The sequence below is a fragment of the Choloepus didactylus genome, chromosome 5 (genome assembly GCF_015220235.1).
Source record: "Choloepus didactylus isolate mChoDid1 chromosome 5, mChoDid1.pri, whole genome shotgun sequence".
NCBI classification, from domain to species: domain Eukaryota; kingdom Metazoa; phylum Chordata; class Mammalia; order Pilosa; family Megalonychidae; genus Choloepus; species Choloepus didactylus.
In genome coordinates this window covers 62247623-62265997 of record NC_051311.1, presented here as the reverse complement: position 1 = coordinate 62265997, position 18375 = coordinate 62247623, and the positions used below count along the sequence as shown (strand labels likewise).

The window sequence follows — 18375 nt, the reverse complement described above, 5'->3', positions numbered from 1 at the left end:
TGCAGCACACATCTTGCACTGGTTTCTCATCTATGATGTTGAATTAGCCCTAATGCATTATTTCTTATGAACAAGGATCCACATCCACATGATGTCTACCTGGAGTTAACAATAAAATACAAGGCCAAGGAATAAAACAAAGGTAAACGACCCTCAAGAATTTAAAGTATGACCTTGACCTTCTCAGCTTCACGGTTTAGCCAATAGAGGTAATAATAGGAAGAATTATTATTATTATTACTATGCCACTTGAGCATGCCTATGAAGTAATCTATGATTCTGAGAAATGGTGTTCAGGGAGACAAAGCAATTTGCTAAAAGGTGAAGTTCTCAGTGAATCAGAACACTTGGTTCTCTGCTTTTGAAAATCTCATGAAGAGCACAGATATTCAACACAGAGAGGGTTTCAATGAGAGTACAAATAATATTTAGCAAAATAATCAATAAAGTTAGCTCTAGTTTCCAACATAAGATGATATTTTCACTGTTTTCTTATCCTCTTTGTGGATGGACATCTCAATAAAATAAATCCCAGGAGGGAAAACTTGAGTTCTTACTAATAACTGGGGGAATTTAGTTAATATAGTGACAGAAAACAAGGTTGAAAGAAGTGTAAGTTTAAAAAGTAGTCAAAACTTTTTCCTAATATCAAGATCCTTTCCACAGTCTCATTAAACTCTGCAGTTTCCAATCAGACCAGGTGTGGGAAGGTTAAAAGAAAAGCTACTAAACAGGGTCTTAAGAGTCCTAGAATCCAGGGCCAATCAGAAGACCAACTTCTTCCATTATGAAAAAGCCCTGTGGGGTTTCTTTTCAGTGTGACAGTGACAAAGGGAGTCTTAATTAAAACTGCTTTTACACTATTTCATGAAGATCTAGGCAGAGAGCATTTATGTGTAAAGATAGCTTTAATCTCTCCAGTTTGAGAGGCAGTTCAAACATTTGTCTTCAAATAGCTTTACACATTTGCAAAAGTTTTTAAATTGGGAAAATGTAGATTTTTTTTCCTGCTAAAACTTAGAAAACATGATCATCTGCATATTTATGAAGGGCACTAATGTACATTTTTGGGCTTTTGCAGCTATCATTCCCTCAAGTGAAATCCTGTATCCTCAACGCCATGAAGCTGGGCATGCTTCTTGAAAATATCTGCTGGCAAGCATTATTTTACTTTGTCTTTGGAGGGCCTACAGGTTAGAAATGATTATATTCATACCAGGCTACAAGGCAAATTTGGGAGTGAGCCAGCAAAGGAAAGAAGCCAGTTTTCATGATTCCTTAACGCCTACCCTATGACTTTCATCCTTTACATAGAGCAAACACTTAACTCGTTTCCTCAGTTGTCATGATGGATTTGAATTTACCCACATTTGTAGCCAGCAGCAGTCATTAACTGAGCTGGCTATCTAAGGGAAAGTACACAAGTCCGTGGCTGTGAAATAGAGGAAAGTACCGCGCTCCATGTGAGCAATGAAATCATAATCTCGGTGTTAGAGCACAGTGCTGTGAACAGCTAATTTACCTGGCCAGGTTCCAATTACAAGTGACAGCAACTGGTGGAAAAAGCAGCTGTTCAGCAGTATGAGGTCAGCGCAGTAGCCTACTCCCCTCTCTCTGTTTCTGTATTTCTTTCTGACTTTGAGTCATTTTAGTTGGGAAGATAAAGAATTTATCAGAATTTGATGGAATGCCCTATGCTAAACTTCAGAAATATTGAGTCAATTCTATGCCTGTTCTCTAGGATGAAACCTCAATGATCTAACAACTTATGAAAGCTGAGGGCAGGCAGGGTGCTAATTATAGGACCAGCCTCTGTTCCCCATTTCATAAACAGCAAGTGTGGCACACACAGAGGGCAACAGCTTATCTCACCATGGAGTCTGTTTCAGTTGGCTGGTTAGACTGTTTGTGGGCCAAGAGAACATTCAGCACTGCCTTCCAGCCCGGCTCTGCTGGCGTGCTGACATCCAACTCAGTTCCACCATTCTCCCTAGTTTCCTTGCCAAGTGTGATATTCACCCAAGGGCACCAGTCTCTATGCTGAGAGAGAGGATCAAAGAAGCCTCGAGAAGATGTGTCCTAGAGGAGAGGGAAGAGAAATACTGTTAATGAGGGGGAAGTGCAATGTAAATTCAAGGAAACATTACAATTAGCTGTCAAGACCAGAATTTCACAACTGCCCAGATATCGAGTTTTTATATTGTCCTTTAAACTTTGCCTATATATTTTCCTCTCATATTCTTTATTCTTTCATTCCTTTTGTCTGAGACAAATTGTACTTTTAAGATTTGCACACACCCCACCCCCTGCTGCCACGCTTGCCTGAAATATTTATTACCTCTCCAGAATCCATCCCAAAGGAACAAATGGCAAAATCTTTAATTTTTTTTCCCCTTTGGTCACCCAACTGTTCTATCTTTATACTTATTCACATGGTCTACTTTTAGTCACAGGACCAGGAAAGGGCTCAAGCCTGCTTCTCCATGCTGCATAGTGAGGGCTCAGTGTGCTATATGTGCTCAGTGACTTTTACATGCAAAGGTGGACTCACTGAACTGCTAGAAGAGCAGAGGCGAGCTCGTTTGGCTCTCCGGAGAGGGCTAGATGGCACTTCCAGGCTAGAAGTGTCTCCTGTTCCCATGCTTCGGGTCACTGGGCGAGTTCTGGTGGTGGGGCTAGCAGCCTCTGGTTCAGGACGGTCAGTAGGACTGGAACAGTCCCAGCTCCGAGTTCGGGAGACAATGAGACCCGGGCTCTTTTCAGCCTGAAGAAAAGGGGAAATAACAGAATTTCACATATAATATTAATTATTACGGCCAGGAGAACTATTTCTAGGAGAATGTGAAAGCTAATAATTTTTAATTTATTTGTTTGTTTAAATTTGGGTAAAATATACCTAACACAAAATTACCATTTTAAATATTTTTATGTTTACAATTCAGTGGCATTAAGTACATTCATAATGTCATTTAATCATCATCACTATCCATTTCCTGAACATTTTCATCACCCCAAACATAAACACTCCCTAACTTATAGTTTAAACTGTAAGAATTCAGTTTCTGAACTGCCTACATGATTAAGGAAAACTAGCTTTCTAAACAAAATAATGAATTTAGACTCTCCATTGCAATTCGTGAATGGAAACACTACATGGTATCCCAATCAAGGTGGTTAGAAGTGAAGCCTACCCACCTTAAGTTAACTTTCACCTTTTCTAACATCACCACTTTTGGCAAGAACAGCATTTTAAAAAAATATCCACTCAAAACAAGCCAATTAAGTCCATACCTGCTCTGAGCCTGGGGAAAACGTGGCATCCTGGCTACGGGTCATCATTCTCCGAGGAGATTCAGGCACCAGAGGGAAGCGCTCTGGCCGCCCATCAGGGCCTGAGATGGGGGAGCCGGTCAGGCCAAAGGGTGCATCCAGATCGGCCATGGATGACTCAATCTGCTGGAAGCCCCAGAGCCCCACTTTCCTCATACACTGTGAACATGTTATCAGGGAGAGCTGCATTGGCTCCAAGGAAGAACTAGGTATGAATAGAAAATAATGTAAGTTTCACAAAGGATAACATTTCCAAGTGACTAAGTACTTAGATTTGTGAGTACTTTTTATCTCAGCAAACAAAACTCTGGGAAAGTCCAGGGGACTGCAAACCACAATCCCTCAGAGACCTCTTCTTCCAATCTCAGGACTTAACTTCATTATCTCTCCCACATTTCCTACAGGAAAATTCGGGGTCTTGGTCATGCTCTCTACAATAAGATTATTTTGAGGGTTAAGTTTTTGTTCCTCTCAAATCTTTTCCTTCTAAATGAAAACATTCAATGTCATTCTTTTGACAGTCTTCAATCTCAGAAGAAGTCCATGTCAAATTGAGCAGCTAGACTGGGAACACCAACATGGGGTCCCAGAGGATTCCAGCTGATGTTTCCTTTGTAGTTGTCATCAATTAAACTGATTTTTTTTTTTTCCTGTTCTAAAATATAGAGACGAAACTGTTTATAGAAACACAAAATTCCACTTGGGAAGTGCTGGTGCAAGAAACAAAGTACAGGTGTGAGCACCAAGAAATCCTGAATTCTAATTCTGGCTCTGTTAACTGATTTTTCCTCCAACTCCAGATTCACTTTATCCCTGTTTTTCTCATAAGAAATGCCATGTGATTTCCAAATAATAACGATGAGTGAGTTACATGGGTGTATAGTGTTTTTACAGCTCATATCCCTTGGCAAAATTCACTAACCTACATGCCCAGCCACACAGAGAGAGAATACAGGCAGTGACATGGACTTGGATGTCTGAGCCTAATTTGGTTGTAGTTTTTCTCTCATCAGTTCGGTGATCAAGTCCATCTTCAAACAGGTGTAGGAGAAGACTAATCTTGTCCTCTGTCAAGCACTACAAAGGAACCAAGATCAAAACTTAAAATTTCAACCACTGTGAAAAGAAAAATTATATACAGTGATGTACCTGAATAGTATAAAGTAAAATCATGACAACAGTGACAAACATGAAGACAACTTCTTCATTAGAGAAGACTTACTTCTAGGACAGGGTTAAGATATCATTCAGAAGCTTTCTGAACTGCAATGGATCTGCTGATTGAGAATAGTGGCAGTTTTCCTGGAACTATCAAATCTTTTCTTAGTGCTAAATTGTTTTCAATTATCAAGTGCAGATTTTCTCTGAAATCTGCAAACTTCAAACCCAAATCCTGAAAACTGATTACTGTTCATGTCTTGGCATGACAATGAATTTATTTTTTGACAGAACAGGGCTTACCACAGTCCGTATTTCTGTCTTAATATTAAAGAACTATATTGGGGGGAAAATGCCTTGGCTAGGGGCAGGGTGACATTCATAGTAATCATCAGAGATTAATAGTTTGGTGCTAAAATCCACAATAGCTACTCAACCTAAAAAAGCAAAACAATTAGTTGCTATTTCTTGTAGTAAAGCTTGTCTTCAGAGTACCCACAGGGTGATCAAGTGGAACGGTAAATATTCAGTTTCAAAGTACAGAGCATTAAAAAATTTCTATTCACAAGGGTGAAGGGAGTTAACTTCTCTAGTACTTTCTTTGGAAATGGAATGTAAGAAACTACATGAAATCATATTAAGTAACAAATCAAGATTAAATTGAATTGATACCATTCAATTCACTGAAGCCATTTACTTAAACCCTCAATAGTCTCCTTTCTGTTGGAGACTGAGAAAGGTCAGTTGAGAGACAAACAAGCAGTTCTCTTCATAGCAATGTGCATCCTCTTGCCATTAAAAGAAATGCTTGATGTACAAATGCTTGTGACAAGTGCAGAACTCTGTAGCCTAGCCAGGAAAAACTCACCATAGTTTTTAAGTCCTCTGGCCTCAGGGAAGGAAGCTGGAGGTCCAAGTGACAAAGGCTTTGAAAACGGTCTAGGAATTCACTAAGAAGAACAGCAGTCTCATCCAATGGCAACATCCCAAATCGATCTGTTGAAAAATTAAATTGGAAAATTATATTGGTGCAAATTTTTAAAATAAAAATTAAAAAAATTTATATAACAATTGGGAAAATGTAAAATCAATGAGATATTTGATGATATTAAGAAACTACTGACTTTTTTTTTTAATGGCACTGTGATGAAACTATTGTGATTATGTTTAAAAATTAGAGTCCTTATCCTTTTAGATATATATTGGAATATTTACAGATGAAATGTTATGATGCTTGGTATTGAGCTTCAAAACAATGGAAAGGGGAGGGGAGGTAGCAGCAATATAGAGGAAAAAAAGATTGGCCATAAGTTGACAATGGCTGAAGTTGAGTGATGGGTAGGTAGGGTTTCATTATATACTACTTTCTGTATTTTTGTGTATGTTTGAAATTGTGTTACATTAAGTAAAAAGTAAGGAAAATATAAAACAAAACAGAGTTACTGGGAGCAAAGGCTTGAATAGGTGATAAGGTTTAAAGAATCAATATTTTATAACAAACAACAAGTTCTGGATAACTTATTTTGAGCTAAGAATGAAAAAAAATGCACATTCCTAATGTTTATACAAGAGATACAAAAGGGCTTACATTGTAAGGTGAAGCAAAACAGGGTATTAGAGTCGTAAAAGTGTAAAATTAGGAAGCACTCTTGTTAGACCTAAGTTGGGAAAGAAAATCTGTTTGGAAATCAATTAGTTCAAAATTAATTGATCATATACTACAACTGTCTTTTGTTGCTACTTGATTCATATATTAGATATTTGGTACACTGGTTGCAAATAGAAATTGTGAGGGCAGAAAGGCCTTGCTGAATTACTTCCTAAGGAGGTCTATCAGGCCTAGAAAGATAACTGAATAGAAACCACAATGAATCAGCTCAGTAAGAAGGGAACTACATTTCGGAAGTAAGAGATTTCATAGGACGAATGAAGAGAGAACATGTAATCCTAAACTGGGAACTAAAAAGGAGGGAGTCACTCCATTTAGTACTCTTTTCTCAGTCTTGAATTAACATTCAGTTACTAAGCAGCTGCAGCCACTATATGCCAGGACTTTAGACTAGGAAGCTCCAAGACACATCTAATACCTGTAAGTTAATCACAATCTAATATCAGAGGTAGATAAGCAATGACATTACAGTATTTAAGTATTATGACAACAGTAAATAGAGAATATTACAGGTATTCATGAGAGGACATAGCAGATACTGTTTTCTGCCTATCTAACAGCTATGCCCTGCTCCTGCCTTGCTGACAGAGCCTGGATTTTGTTTGGTACCTATTCTTTACTCAAATGACTTGGGGGTAAATTCTGATTTGTCTCCACCAATTAGAATAACAACATTCCTCTTAGCAGTGACCGATTCAGTAAGGGACATTTAACCCAGTCCTGGTCAACAATATAGGAGAGATGTCTGCTGGGGGATTCTGTGAATACAGGACAGTGTAGTATCTGCATGTGAATCCTGATGCTGCCCTCATACAACCTTGAGGGAAACTAGTTTTAGAATAAGATGACAAGCTTCTTGGAAGAAATGGGCCCATGGTGACATCACTGAGCCAATGAATTAAACAAACCTGGAGCAATCCTATCTTAGGACTTTGTTATGAGATATAATAATTTTTCTTATTGCTTAAGCCATTTCTTTACTTTTCTCTTGCTGCTTTCCTTCTTTCATCCCTCCTTCCTCTATTTGGTGGGGAGAGGGCATCCAAGGGGGGAGCTTCCTGACATTAAGCTAGGGTTGATTAGGGTAGGGGAGTTCTCAGGAAAGGTTTCCCAGAGGAAGTAGGGCTAAGTTTGAAAGTTCAACAACAGTGTGCAAAGGCAAAGAGCTAAAGGATAGCACATTTGGGGAATTCTAAACAGTTTCACAGGGGTGGGACCCAGTGTGCCTGTGGGGAGAGTGGCAGGAGATAAAGCTAAAGTGTATACAGTGGTCAGACCATGATTTCATTAGTGTATGTGATGAAAAATTACTGAAAGAAGTGATGGTACAGATAACATGCAGCAGTTTAGAAGAGACTGTATGGGGTCAATCTGGAGGCAATGAAATAAGATTAGAAAACATTAAATAATCCCTACAACAATTTGATGAGCTTTTATTCAAGAAAAATGGCTGGATCTTGGTAAGAATAGCAAACTTCGTGTTGTTTTAACTTGTCCTAATCCTATTAACCTCTCCCTAGCTCCATGGTAGCCTTAAAAACCAAGAGTCCCTTTGGGCAAAGACTTCAGGGGGTTAAAAAAAAAAAAAAAGAAAAAAGTAACAACAAAATAAAACAAACAAAAAACCCCAACAGTCCCAAAATCATGGTGAAAACCAGCAGCCTAAAAGCTTCTGTAGGGGCAGAATGGGGTTGGAGCTCCTCCAAAGTCCCATCCCAGGGAACTGACATTATTTGATCTGTCTGGCAATTCCCTGGAAAATCTCACTCGCACGGCCTGTCTTTATTGGCCTGACTCAGAACGCATCCAGTGTGAATACCCTTTTTCCTTGGGAAGTTTGTTGAAAACAATCAGTGGCAATTGTTTAGCATCACAACTACCCTGAGACAATAACAACAGTCAGTACAAAAACAAGCTGCCCAAAAACCTTAAAATGAAAAGCCAGGGAATGGGAACTTTAAAAAGCTCTGACACATTACTGGGACACTAGAAGGCTACATGCAGGTAGGGCTGTGCACATGCTCAGGAAAGACCTGAGAAGGTCCTAAGCTCTCATCTCGACGTGGCTTTGAGGCTCTGCACAAGCAGATTGTGAAAGCTAAAGCAAAATTGTAAACTGCCTGCCTGAGCATGGAAGAAATACCTCAATATGCACAAAGGGCTCCTCAGCAAAGACTGGGGACTTTCCAAGCATTTAAGGAAATCTCTGTTCTGTCATTTTCTGAATACTAAGCTAACAAAGCAGAGACTTCAGTGGCCACACATGACAAAGAATTAGTTCAGGAAAGTCACTAAACAATCAAAACACCACCAACAGAAACAACAGCAACAATAACAAACCCTGGGGTGGGGAGTGGCATCTGATTTCCAGAGTTGACAAAAGCCACGGTAGGTTTACAGAAAAATCATGCAGAAAGTACAGAGTTCATGTATACCTCCCCTTCCACCATGGTTTTCCACATTATTAACATTTTGCATTAGTGTGTTACATTTGTTACAATTGATGAACAAATATTATTTTAGTAACAATTTAGTTCTGTATAGAATGTGAGGCTGCTCAGTTATTTAAGATGTCCAGTTTTTGATAACACAATTATGAGACATAGAAAGAAACAAGAAAGTATGGCCCATACACAGGGAAAAAAAGCAGACAAAAGAAACTATCATTGAGGAAGCCAAGACATTGAACTTACTTGAAAAGGCTTTAAATCAGCTGTTTTAAATATGCTCAAAGAACTAAAGGAAACCATGTCTAAAGAACAAAAGGCAAGCATGATAATGATGTCTCACTACATAGAAAATAACAATGAAGAGATAAAAATTATAAAAATGAACCAAATAGAAATTCTGGAGTTGGAAAGCATAATAACTAAAATGAAAAATCCACTAGAGGGTTCAACAGTAGATATGAGCTTGTAGAAGAAAGAATCAGCAAACTTTTAGATGGGTCAATTAAGATATCCAGTTTGAGAAACAGAAAGAAAAAAGAATTAAAAAAAAAAAAAAAAAAAAAAGAACAGAGCCTCAGAGAACTGAGGGTCACCATCAAGCATACCAAATATGCATAACAGGAGTCCCAGAAGGAGAGAGAAGAGAGAGAGCAAAGAGAAGAAAGAATATTTGAAGAAATGACAGCCAAAAACTTCTCAAATTTGATGGAAAACAATCTACACATCCCTGAAACTCAAAATCTGGGCAAATAGACAAGGAAACTGTGAGTATGCTAAATAGAACTAGAATAAGTAGGAACTTGTACCAAGAATAGGAAGGCTTGATCAGCACCTGTGATGATTCATACTTAGGTAAAAAGAGTGGTTAGGCAATAGTCAGATACAATAATCATACAGAACGAAGGCTGACAGAGGGGTCTAAAATGATGAATAAGCCAGCCTACCAAAAGGGAAAGCTAACTGGGCAAACACTCCACCTCATCTCTTAGGAGAATAAAATTTTAGATGGTCCTACTAATTATAATGCTTCAAATATAGCACATGTGACAACTTCGATTAATCTCAAAAAAGTTGGGGGAAAAATGTAGAAGGGTATAAACAGTATGATAAGTTTTAAAACAAGCAAAATAGTGTTACATACATAACTTATGGACACATACATACATTGTAGAAGAGAAACAATATAAACAAATGATGAACACCAAATTCAGGATAGTATGTTGTAGTTACCTCAGGATAGGCAGACAGGGGAATAAGATAAGGGACAGTTGCATGGCTGTATTTGTAAACCTTCTTGATTAAATGAAAAAAAAGCATGTGGAGTGGTTTTGAAGGAAGTATGGCAAAATGTTGGGATTAGATGGGGTGGGAGGTAGGTACACAGAATGTTTCTTACATCATTATCTATACTTCTCTATACTTGAAATATTTCAAATTTAAAAAAAATTACTTAAATAAAACAAGGGGATATTTTCTATTCAGAAACAACAAAAAATGTTCTTTAACAGTTTATCAAACTATTTAAAATTATTACAAGTAACCAATTATGTAAAAATGCAGCCATTAATTTAAAAAGATGAATCGTTATCAAAAAAGGTTATGAAAAACTGAAATTAATGGGAAAGATGTGGATTTTAAGAAATCAAGTGAGGTTTAACCAAGGGGAAAAAAAAAAAAAAAAAAAAAAAGAAAGAAAAGAAAAAAGAAAAAGGAAGCACGTTTTGTTCTGATGATCAGTGGCTTGGGTTTTGACAAAACTTGGAAAAAGAAACCATGTCCTAAGACATTTCTGATCATCCTTTTTCTAATGCAGGGTTTGTATAAGTGCTACTTATAACCTGACTAAGTGCACTGGATAAAGATGGAGTCAAATTCTCATAGCACTGAGTTTTTATTGTACCATACAGTGAAGTCCCTAGGCCAACAGCAGGAAATCCTTGTTATATAGTCATCGTCACTTTAAAAATGTTATTTTTTAATAATTACTTTTCTATCATTCCTTCCTTATCAAAGATAGATGGTAATCTATGGTCACTTTCCATCTATTTTTTCCTCTTAGTGGTCATTCGTGGACAATTCCTGGCCAGCAGTGACCCTCTGTACTGTGAGGGTTAATTCCAACAGGCATGGAATTGGCCTGAGTTGTCCTACTGAAATAGAAAACACACCTACACAGCACTGACCCTTAGTCAAGGCATGATACATATAGATTAATAGTGTTGCTTTGTAACCGTGGGTCTGAGGAATTTTGCACCTGGTCTCTTTGAACCTTCACAAGGCTCTGCTGTTGAGGCTGGTTACAGAGCACGAAAATGTCTAACAAAAATCCAGTGGGAATGGCTGCCATTAAACAAACAGGAAACTACAAATGCTGGAGGGGATGTGGAGAAATTGGAACTCTTATTCATTGTTGGTGGGACTGTATAATGGTTCAGCCACTCTGGAAGTCAGTCTGGCAGTTCCTTAGAAAACTAGATATAGAGCTACCATTCGATCCAGCGATTGCACTTCTCGGTATATACCCGGAAGATCGGAAAGCAGTGACACGAACAGATATCTGCACGCCAATGTTCATAGCAGCATTATTCACAATTGCCAAGAGATGGAAACAACCCAAATGTCCTTCAACAGATGAGTGGATAAATAAAATGTGGTATATACACACGATGGAATACTACGCGGCAGTAAGAAGGAACGATCTGGTGAAACATATGACAACATGGATGAACCTTGAAGACATAATGCTGAGCGAAATAAGCCAGGCACAAAAAGACAAATATTATATGCTACCACTAATGTGAACTTTGAAAAATGTAAAACAAATGGTTTATAATGTAGAATGTAGGGGAACTAGCAGTAGAGAGCAATTAAGGAAGGGGGAACAATAATCCAAGAAGAACAGATAAGCTATTTAACATTCTGGGGATGCCCAGAAATGACTATGGTCTGTTAATTTCTGATGGATGTAGTAGGAACAAGTTCACTGAAATGTTGCTATATTATGTAACTTTCTTGGGGTAAAGTAGGAACATGTTGGAAGTTAAGCAGTTATCTTAGGTTAGTTGTCTTTTTCTTACTCCCTTGTTATGGTCTCTTTGAAATGTTCTTTTATTGTATGTTTGTTTTCTTTTTAACTTTTTTTTTCATACAGTTGATTTAAAAAAGAAGGGAAAGTTAAAAAAAAAAAAAAGAAAGAAAAAAGACAAACAAGGAAAAAAAAAAAAAAGATGTAGTGCCCCCTTGAGGAGCCTGTGGAGAATGCAGGGATATTCGCCTACCCCATCTCCATGGTTGCTAACATGACCACAGACATAGGGGACTGGTGGTTTGATGGGTTGAGCCCTCTACCATAAGTTTTACCCTTGGGAAGACGGTTGCTGCAAAGGAGAGGCTAGGCCTCCCTGTATTTGTGCCTAAGAGTCTCCTCCTGAATGCCTCTTTGTTGCTCAGATGTGGCCCTCTCTCTCTGGCTAAGCCAACTTGAAAGGTGAAATCACTGCCCTCCCCCCTACGTGGGATCAGACACCCAGGGAAGTGAATCTCCCTGGCAACGTGGAATATGACTCCCGGGGAGGAATGTAGACCTGGCATCGTGGGATGGAGAACATCTTCTTGACCAAAAGGGGGATGTGAAAGGAAATGAAATAAGCTTCAGTGGCAGAGAGATTCCAAAACGAGCCGAGAGATCACTCTGGTGGGCACTCTTACGCACACTTTAGACAACCTTTTTTAGGTTCTAAAGAATTGGGGTAGCTGGTGGTGGATACCTGAAACTATTAAACTACAACCCAGAACCCATGAATCTCGAAGACAGTTGTATAAAAATGTAGCTTATGAGGGGTGACAATGGGATTGGGAATGCCATAAGGACCAAACTCCACTTTGTCTAGTTTATGGATGGATGTGTAGAAAAGTAGGGGAAGGAAACAAACAGACAAAGGTACCCAGTGTTCTTTTTTACTTCAATTGCTCTTTTTCACTCTAATTATTATTCTTGTTATTTTTGTGTGTGTGCTAATGAAGGTGTCAGGGATTGATTTAGGTGATGAATGTACAACTATGTAATGGTACTGTAAACAATCGAAAGTACAATTTGTTTTGTATGACTGCGTGGTATGTGAATATATCTCAATAAAATGATGATTAAAAAAAAAAAATCCAGTGGAAACAATATTTTGGATTCCCTATTTCTGAAGTGTTCCATGTATACATTGGTGGTTCCTGGTTGGAGAAAGTACATCCTGCCACAGCCCTTACAGAGGAAGACAACAGTTGCTTGCACAGCCTCTCCAGGCCCCTTGTTGTGAGGCAGTCTTTGGCTGTGATGATGTCCTCATTTCAATGCTGTTATTACAGCATATCCTTTTCCCACAATAAATTGTAGATTTGCAATGATTATCATTTGGGGTCCTGTGAGTCTTCTTTAGTAATTGAACCCTGTTTAACTCCCACCAATTAGTGCCATTAATGTACCCTGTAAAGGAAGTCTCCATAGAATGTGAGGCTGCTCAGTATGATGGAAAAAGCAGAAAATTCGAAAGCAGATAAAACCATTGCTATGGCTCTTCACTACTTGGTTTTAAGACCTCTGATTCTCAGTTTGCTCACCCAAAAAACTGGATCGATAATATCTACCCACTTAAGGATTAAATGGGATAATGTATGCGTGGCTAAGTAGTTGGCATTGCAAATGTACTTAATAACAGTTAAGTAATAATATAATCAAGAAACACAAGTTAGTTCTTAAAAGCACAAATAGAAGAAAATGAAACTTCAAAGACTAGGTCTTCAGAAAGAAACAGACAATATTAGAAATCAATGACCAAGGAGAGATGTAGTAAACAGGAAATCTAGGAAATAAGTACCTGGTGAGGGGCTGTCCGGCCAGAAACAGAACTTCTCATGGGCAGCACACAAGGCTTTCTTCAGCTCAGCACATCGTTCCTTATCTGAAACCCACATAGGTAACAACACCTTAAAAAACACTACATAGACTCAAAATCCAATGGCCAAGAATCCTCAAGAATATTGATATAATTAAAAATAAAAACAAAGGAAATTTAAAAATATATGAAAATATTAGGAACAGCATCATATTAATATTTTCTACAAAACAAGCTCTAAATTGAGATCCTAAGATCAGCAAAAGAGATATCATGTATCTTACATGGCAGGGCATTCCAAAGTACGACTCTTCACAAAAGTACTAATTTGCCTAAAAGTATGTATTTTGTAACTGTAAAGTAAACATACTCCTGCTAGTTACCTAGAATACATAAAGTCCACTCTAAAGTACTTAGTTTAAAAAGAAAATACCTTAAGATAATCATTATGGGGGAAGACAACCCCAAATTCACCTTGTTATTTACAGTAGTATACATTCTTTAATCAAACAAGAATGACTGGTCTTTTCAGAAAAACTAATATTTTATATCTTTAAAAGGGGACAATATAATCATTGAATATGAAGAAAAATGTTATTTGTACTTTATACTTACATCTGTCAAAGTCAAAAGCTGGTTGTAAACTGGCACAGAGAAAAGCCTGACAGCTGGAGCACTTGAGCATATCACATTCAACTGTGACCCAGCCATATTTTGCACAGACAAGTGGAGACAGCTCAGGGGGCTTACCTGCCCATTTCAAAGAGTATTCATATTAAGAAAAACAGTACTAAAAGTACATAAAAATGATTGAATCAGATATTAAAACTTTAACTCATTCTTTATGTATATAGGAAAAAACATTAAATTATGGAGAAAGCAATTAAAAAAAACAATTTTTAAAGCACAGGCACATACTTCAGCAAATGATGAAAGGAAATTGGAGTACTAAGCAAAGAGAAATTATAAACTTTTTCTTTGGGAAGCCCTATGTATTTTATATATTTAAAATGTTTACTACTTTATTATTAGTTGTGGGGTGGAATACATAAGCTATTCATTTTTCTCTTAATATGAACTATTAGGAATTTTGAAGCACTAGTGAAAGCATCAGAATATGCCTAAGCAATGAGTGGATAGTGAAATTCAGACAAGTAGAGATATTTTCCACCACTCATTTGTGCTCTTCTATTGTATTGCATCCAATTTTACTGTCTAAAGGAATAGAGTAAAATTCATTATTTCCACCACCCTCCAAATTTCATGTTATATACTAATATGTGTGTGAGTATATGAGTTTTAAACAGACTGAGACCATCTATAAGTATGTGTTTGGAAAGCATCTAAAACATGTATTAATCCTTAATATTCAACACTCAGCTTTTCATATCTTACCTAAAGAGCTCCTATTTTATAGAGCACAGGGAGAAAAATGAGATAAAATATGAAAGAGGATGCAGGAAAGCTCTATATTTTTATAAGGTATATGGGAATTTGAAAAACATTCCAACATCAGCAAAAGAAGAACTGAAGGTCAGAAAACAGAATTTAGATATATGAGTTAGACTTAGAAGCTGAAACTATCTAGGATGAAAGTAACAGTATCACTTAACAAGCTTAAGTTAAATAAATAAGGATCATATCCAACATGGTGATCAATTTCTATCCAATAAGAACAAAAGGAAATGGATCTAAATACTGTATCAAAATCAGGAATTAATCCAAGGATAGTTAAAATACCTTCCTCTTCTTGAACAATTTAGTTCTAACGCCATCAGGTAAAGAGCAAGGAAGATGTCTGAGCTAGGAGGTGGCAAGGCAGTCCAGTGCAGGATGTCAGAACCCAACAAGGAAAAAGAGGGAGTCTATACAGAGGGTTGGCCCACCTTGGGGTGTTGGAACCATGTGGGGTATGAAGGGCATCCATGGAGCAGTATGGAGTGCTAGAACCTGAGTGGGGTAAGGAGGGCATCTGTGCAGGGAAGGAGATAGTAGCAGAAATGGGAGATGGAAATCATATAGGGAAATTGAACAAAGAAATAAATATAGCAAGGAACCGAGGGTGGTCTCCAGCCAATGGCCAGTGTAGAACTGAAAGCCTCAGTCTAAAATCCAAGAGGAAATGAAATGTGAGCTTGGAAGTGGATCCTTCTCCAGTCATGCCTTGAGATGACTGCAGCCTGTGATAGACCCTGAGCCATAGGACCCAACTAAGCTGCACCTGGATTCCTGTTCCACAGAAACTGTGAGATAATGTTTGTTGTTTCAATCCAGTAAGTTTTAGGATAACTTGTTATGCAGTAACAGATAACTAATACACAAAGAGAAGTCTGGAAAGAGACAGGAGGTATAGTATAGTCTCAAAAACATTAGGTTTGGGTACCAAGAGTCTGTACTGGATCTGCCATTGGCTGGCAGGTTGACCTTGGGCAAATCACATATCCTACCTGAAACTATATCCTCTTCTATAAAATGATCATAATACTAATACATATTTTAATAGGGTAAGGTGAAGATCAAATACGATAATATATGAGAAAACGTATACAAATATATACAATGTTACTGTTCTTTCCCCTCGCAGGTTCTTAGTATTTTTCTTTTTTTCTTTCTTTCTTTTTTCTGTAAAAAGAAAGGGTTAGATAATCTCAAATGTCTTCTTGAGGGATAACATCCCATGATGCTAATTTTCCTATGAAATTTCTTACAAAGTTTTGATTTTTAAGTTTAAAACCTCAGAATAAGTGAGACAATGCTCTGGAAGAAAAACAATTCCAAGAGCAGGTAGAAAGCTCAACTCACACAAACTAAAAAAGGATATAGTAAATGTTTCCACTCGGTTAAAGAAGGCTTCTTTGCTTGTAGATTCCAATGGAGGTTGTTCTGCCTGGGGTGATCCATTAACTGAATGGAATGTAGCAGATGCATCCTTTCTAAAATAAAGTGGGAGAACTTTTGGCAATCCTTTTATGATACCACTCGACCTGAATGTTTTGTGTTTACCTTCTCTCCACATTATATCATCAATCACACCAACATGAGATTTTAACTTTCCCCTAAAAATCATTTTAGTCATGTCATTCCTCTGCTCAATATTTCCAATGGTTTCATACCATTTGCTTAATTAAAATCCAAATTCTTCAGGCAAGCATCCAAAACTCTTTACAAAGAGGCCATCCCTAAATTTCAAGCAATTTCTAGCTCTACAGTTCCCCACTAATCCTACACTGGCAAACTGGTCTCTAAGCTCACTCACTGTTCCTTAACAGTGTTCTGCATAACTTTAGCAAACACAAAAAACAATTTTAATATTTCTACTTAGATCAGCCCCTGATACCTCTCCAACCTCCCCTCAAAGAACTATTCAAAAAATTCAAATCAAAGATTTTAGGACATTTCAGGAAACAAAATTCAGGTAGGAAAAAAATCAACAAAACAATATTTTTCATTTACAACAGAAAGCATTTTAGCAGCACTTCAGGAGGAGGAAATGCTGAAAGACAAGAGACATTTTAATAAAAATAGGATTACATCAACTATCATAACTGGAAAGAAACAAATTTATACTATCAATCTTTTTCAGGTGCACAGAGGGCTTCAGAAGAGTGGTTCTTGGAAAAAATTCCAGAGGATCCATAAACTTGGATAGGAAAAAAGTGAATTTATTTCACTAACCTCCAACTAAAAACGCATTTTTCACTTACGAATACAGGTTTAAAAAAAACCAAACCCACAGGAGTATTAGCAGTATCTGAATTTGTCACTAATAGGAATCACAGGTATTTTCTCACCACCTTACTGTTCTTAGACATATAGTTACGAAATATCGTTTATGCTTATCCATATTCTTCGAAGTTATGGCAGATACAGACCTGCTAGATGGTATTTATCTCTTTAACAAAGACGCACGATACTGTATCACTTTTTTAAAAAAACTACCTTGATCAAAGCATTCCAACATAATTGGTTTCCTTTATAACCCTATGTGTTTTACTTCATGCATTAAAAAAAACATTATTCTGAGAAGGGGTTCATTTCAACAGGCTGTCAAAGCGGTTCATGACATAAAAAAGGTTGCGGACCCAACTAAGAAAAGTCAGGATGCGCACGGAGAATTAACGGTTGGGTTTTCTTTTTTTTTTCCTTCCAAAAAGATTGCCCATCGCGAAATTCCGCCTTGGTGCCAACCGAATCCAGGACATCCCGAGGAGAAAATCGGAGCCGATCAAGCATAGTAATCCCAGTTCCTCTCAGATCTCGGGAAGAAGCCATCTCCACCGCCCAGGCGCTGCCAAGTGGACCCCCCTCTATCCCCCCAGGCCTGTATTCCCCAAGCCCTCTCCAGGCTGTCGGCGCTGGACCCAGGGCTGACTCGTGAACTCACGCGTCCGCGCCTCCCTCTTCCGGAGCAATCCCCTCATCTATGAGCTGCCGTATTTTCTGGGGGGTCCCTTCAGGGGAGCGAACAACCGCGCCCCAATTATTTTCAACCTCCGCAACAAACGCTAGCCCCTCGCTGGGCGCCGCCATCTTGGTCCGTTGCCGAGTTGCTTCCCGACGGGTTTGAAGGCTCAGAAACTTCCGTTCTGGACGGCTAAAATTCGCCTCTGGAGGCGCTCTCTAGTGTCTTTGGGCACGTGACCCGGAGAGTAGGCCCGTGGGACTCACCCCTTCCTGGCCCTTTTATTGCCGAGGGCTTGAAGGGGGCTGTGATGTTACGGACTAAATATCGATTAAGTCTTCCTTTATGAACGGATGTATTTGGCCTGATAGGGGATTTGTAGAGTTATGCCAGTCCAAATTCAGCAGGCATGAGGGACCCAATTTACTCTTAAAATAATTCATATGACCCTCCTAAATTACACTTTTTTTTACAAATGAGGAA

At 38.2% G+C, this 18375-nt stretch overlaps 1 protein-coding gene across 2 annotated transcripts in view; it reads right to left on the bottom strand.

Annotated features, from left to right (window-relative positions):
- The window catches only part of ZC3HC1 (zinc finger C3HC-type containing 1), a 34732-nt gene extending 16709 nt beyond the window's left edge, over positions 1 to 18023 (bottom strand). For both annotated transcript variants that reach the window (XR_005216960.1, XM_037836165.1), the window contains exons 1-9: positions 17875 to 18023; positions 16312 to 16423; positions 14106 to 14256; positions 13473 to 13556; positions 5357 to 5484; positions 4253 to 4407; positions 3292 to 3535; positions 2552 to 2764; positions 1873 to 2079 (exon numbers count right to left, since the gene is read on the bottom strand). Coding sequence is in view for 1 of the 2 variants with exons in the window: in XM_037836165.1 (XP_037692093.1) it covers positions 1873 to 2079; positions 2552 to 2764; positions 3292 to 3535; positions 4253 to 4407; positions 5357 to 5484; positions 13473 to 13556; positions 14106 to 14256; positions 16312 to 16423; positions 17875 to 18020 (1440 nt within the window). In the remaining variant the exon portion in view is untranslated. The remainder of the gene's footprint in view (positions 1 to 1872; positions 2080 to 2551; positions 2765 to 3291; positions 3536 to 4252; positions 4408 to 5356; positions 5485 to 13472; positions 13557 to 14105; positions 14257 to 16311; positions 16424 to 17874) is intronic.
- Between the last annotated feature and the right edge of the window lie 352 nt (positions 18024 to 18375).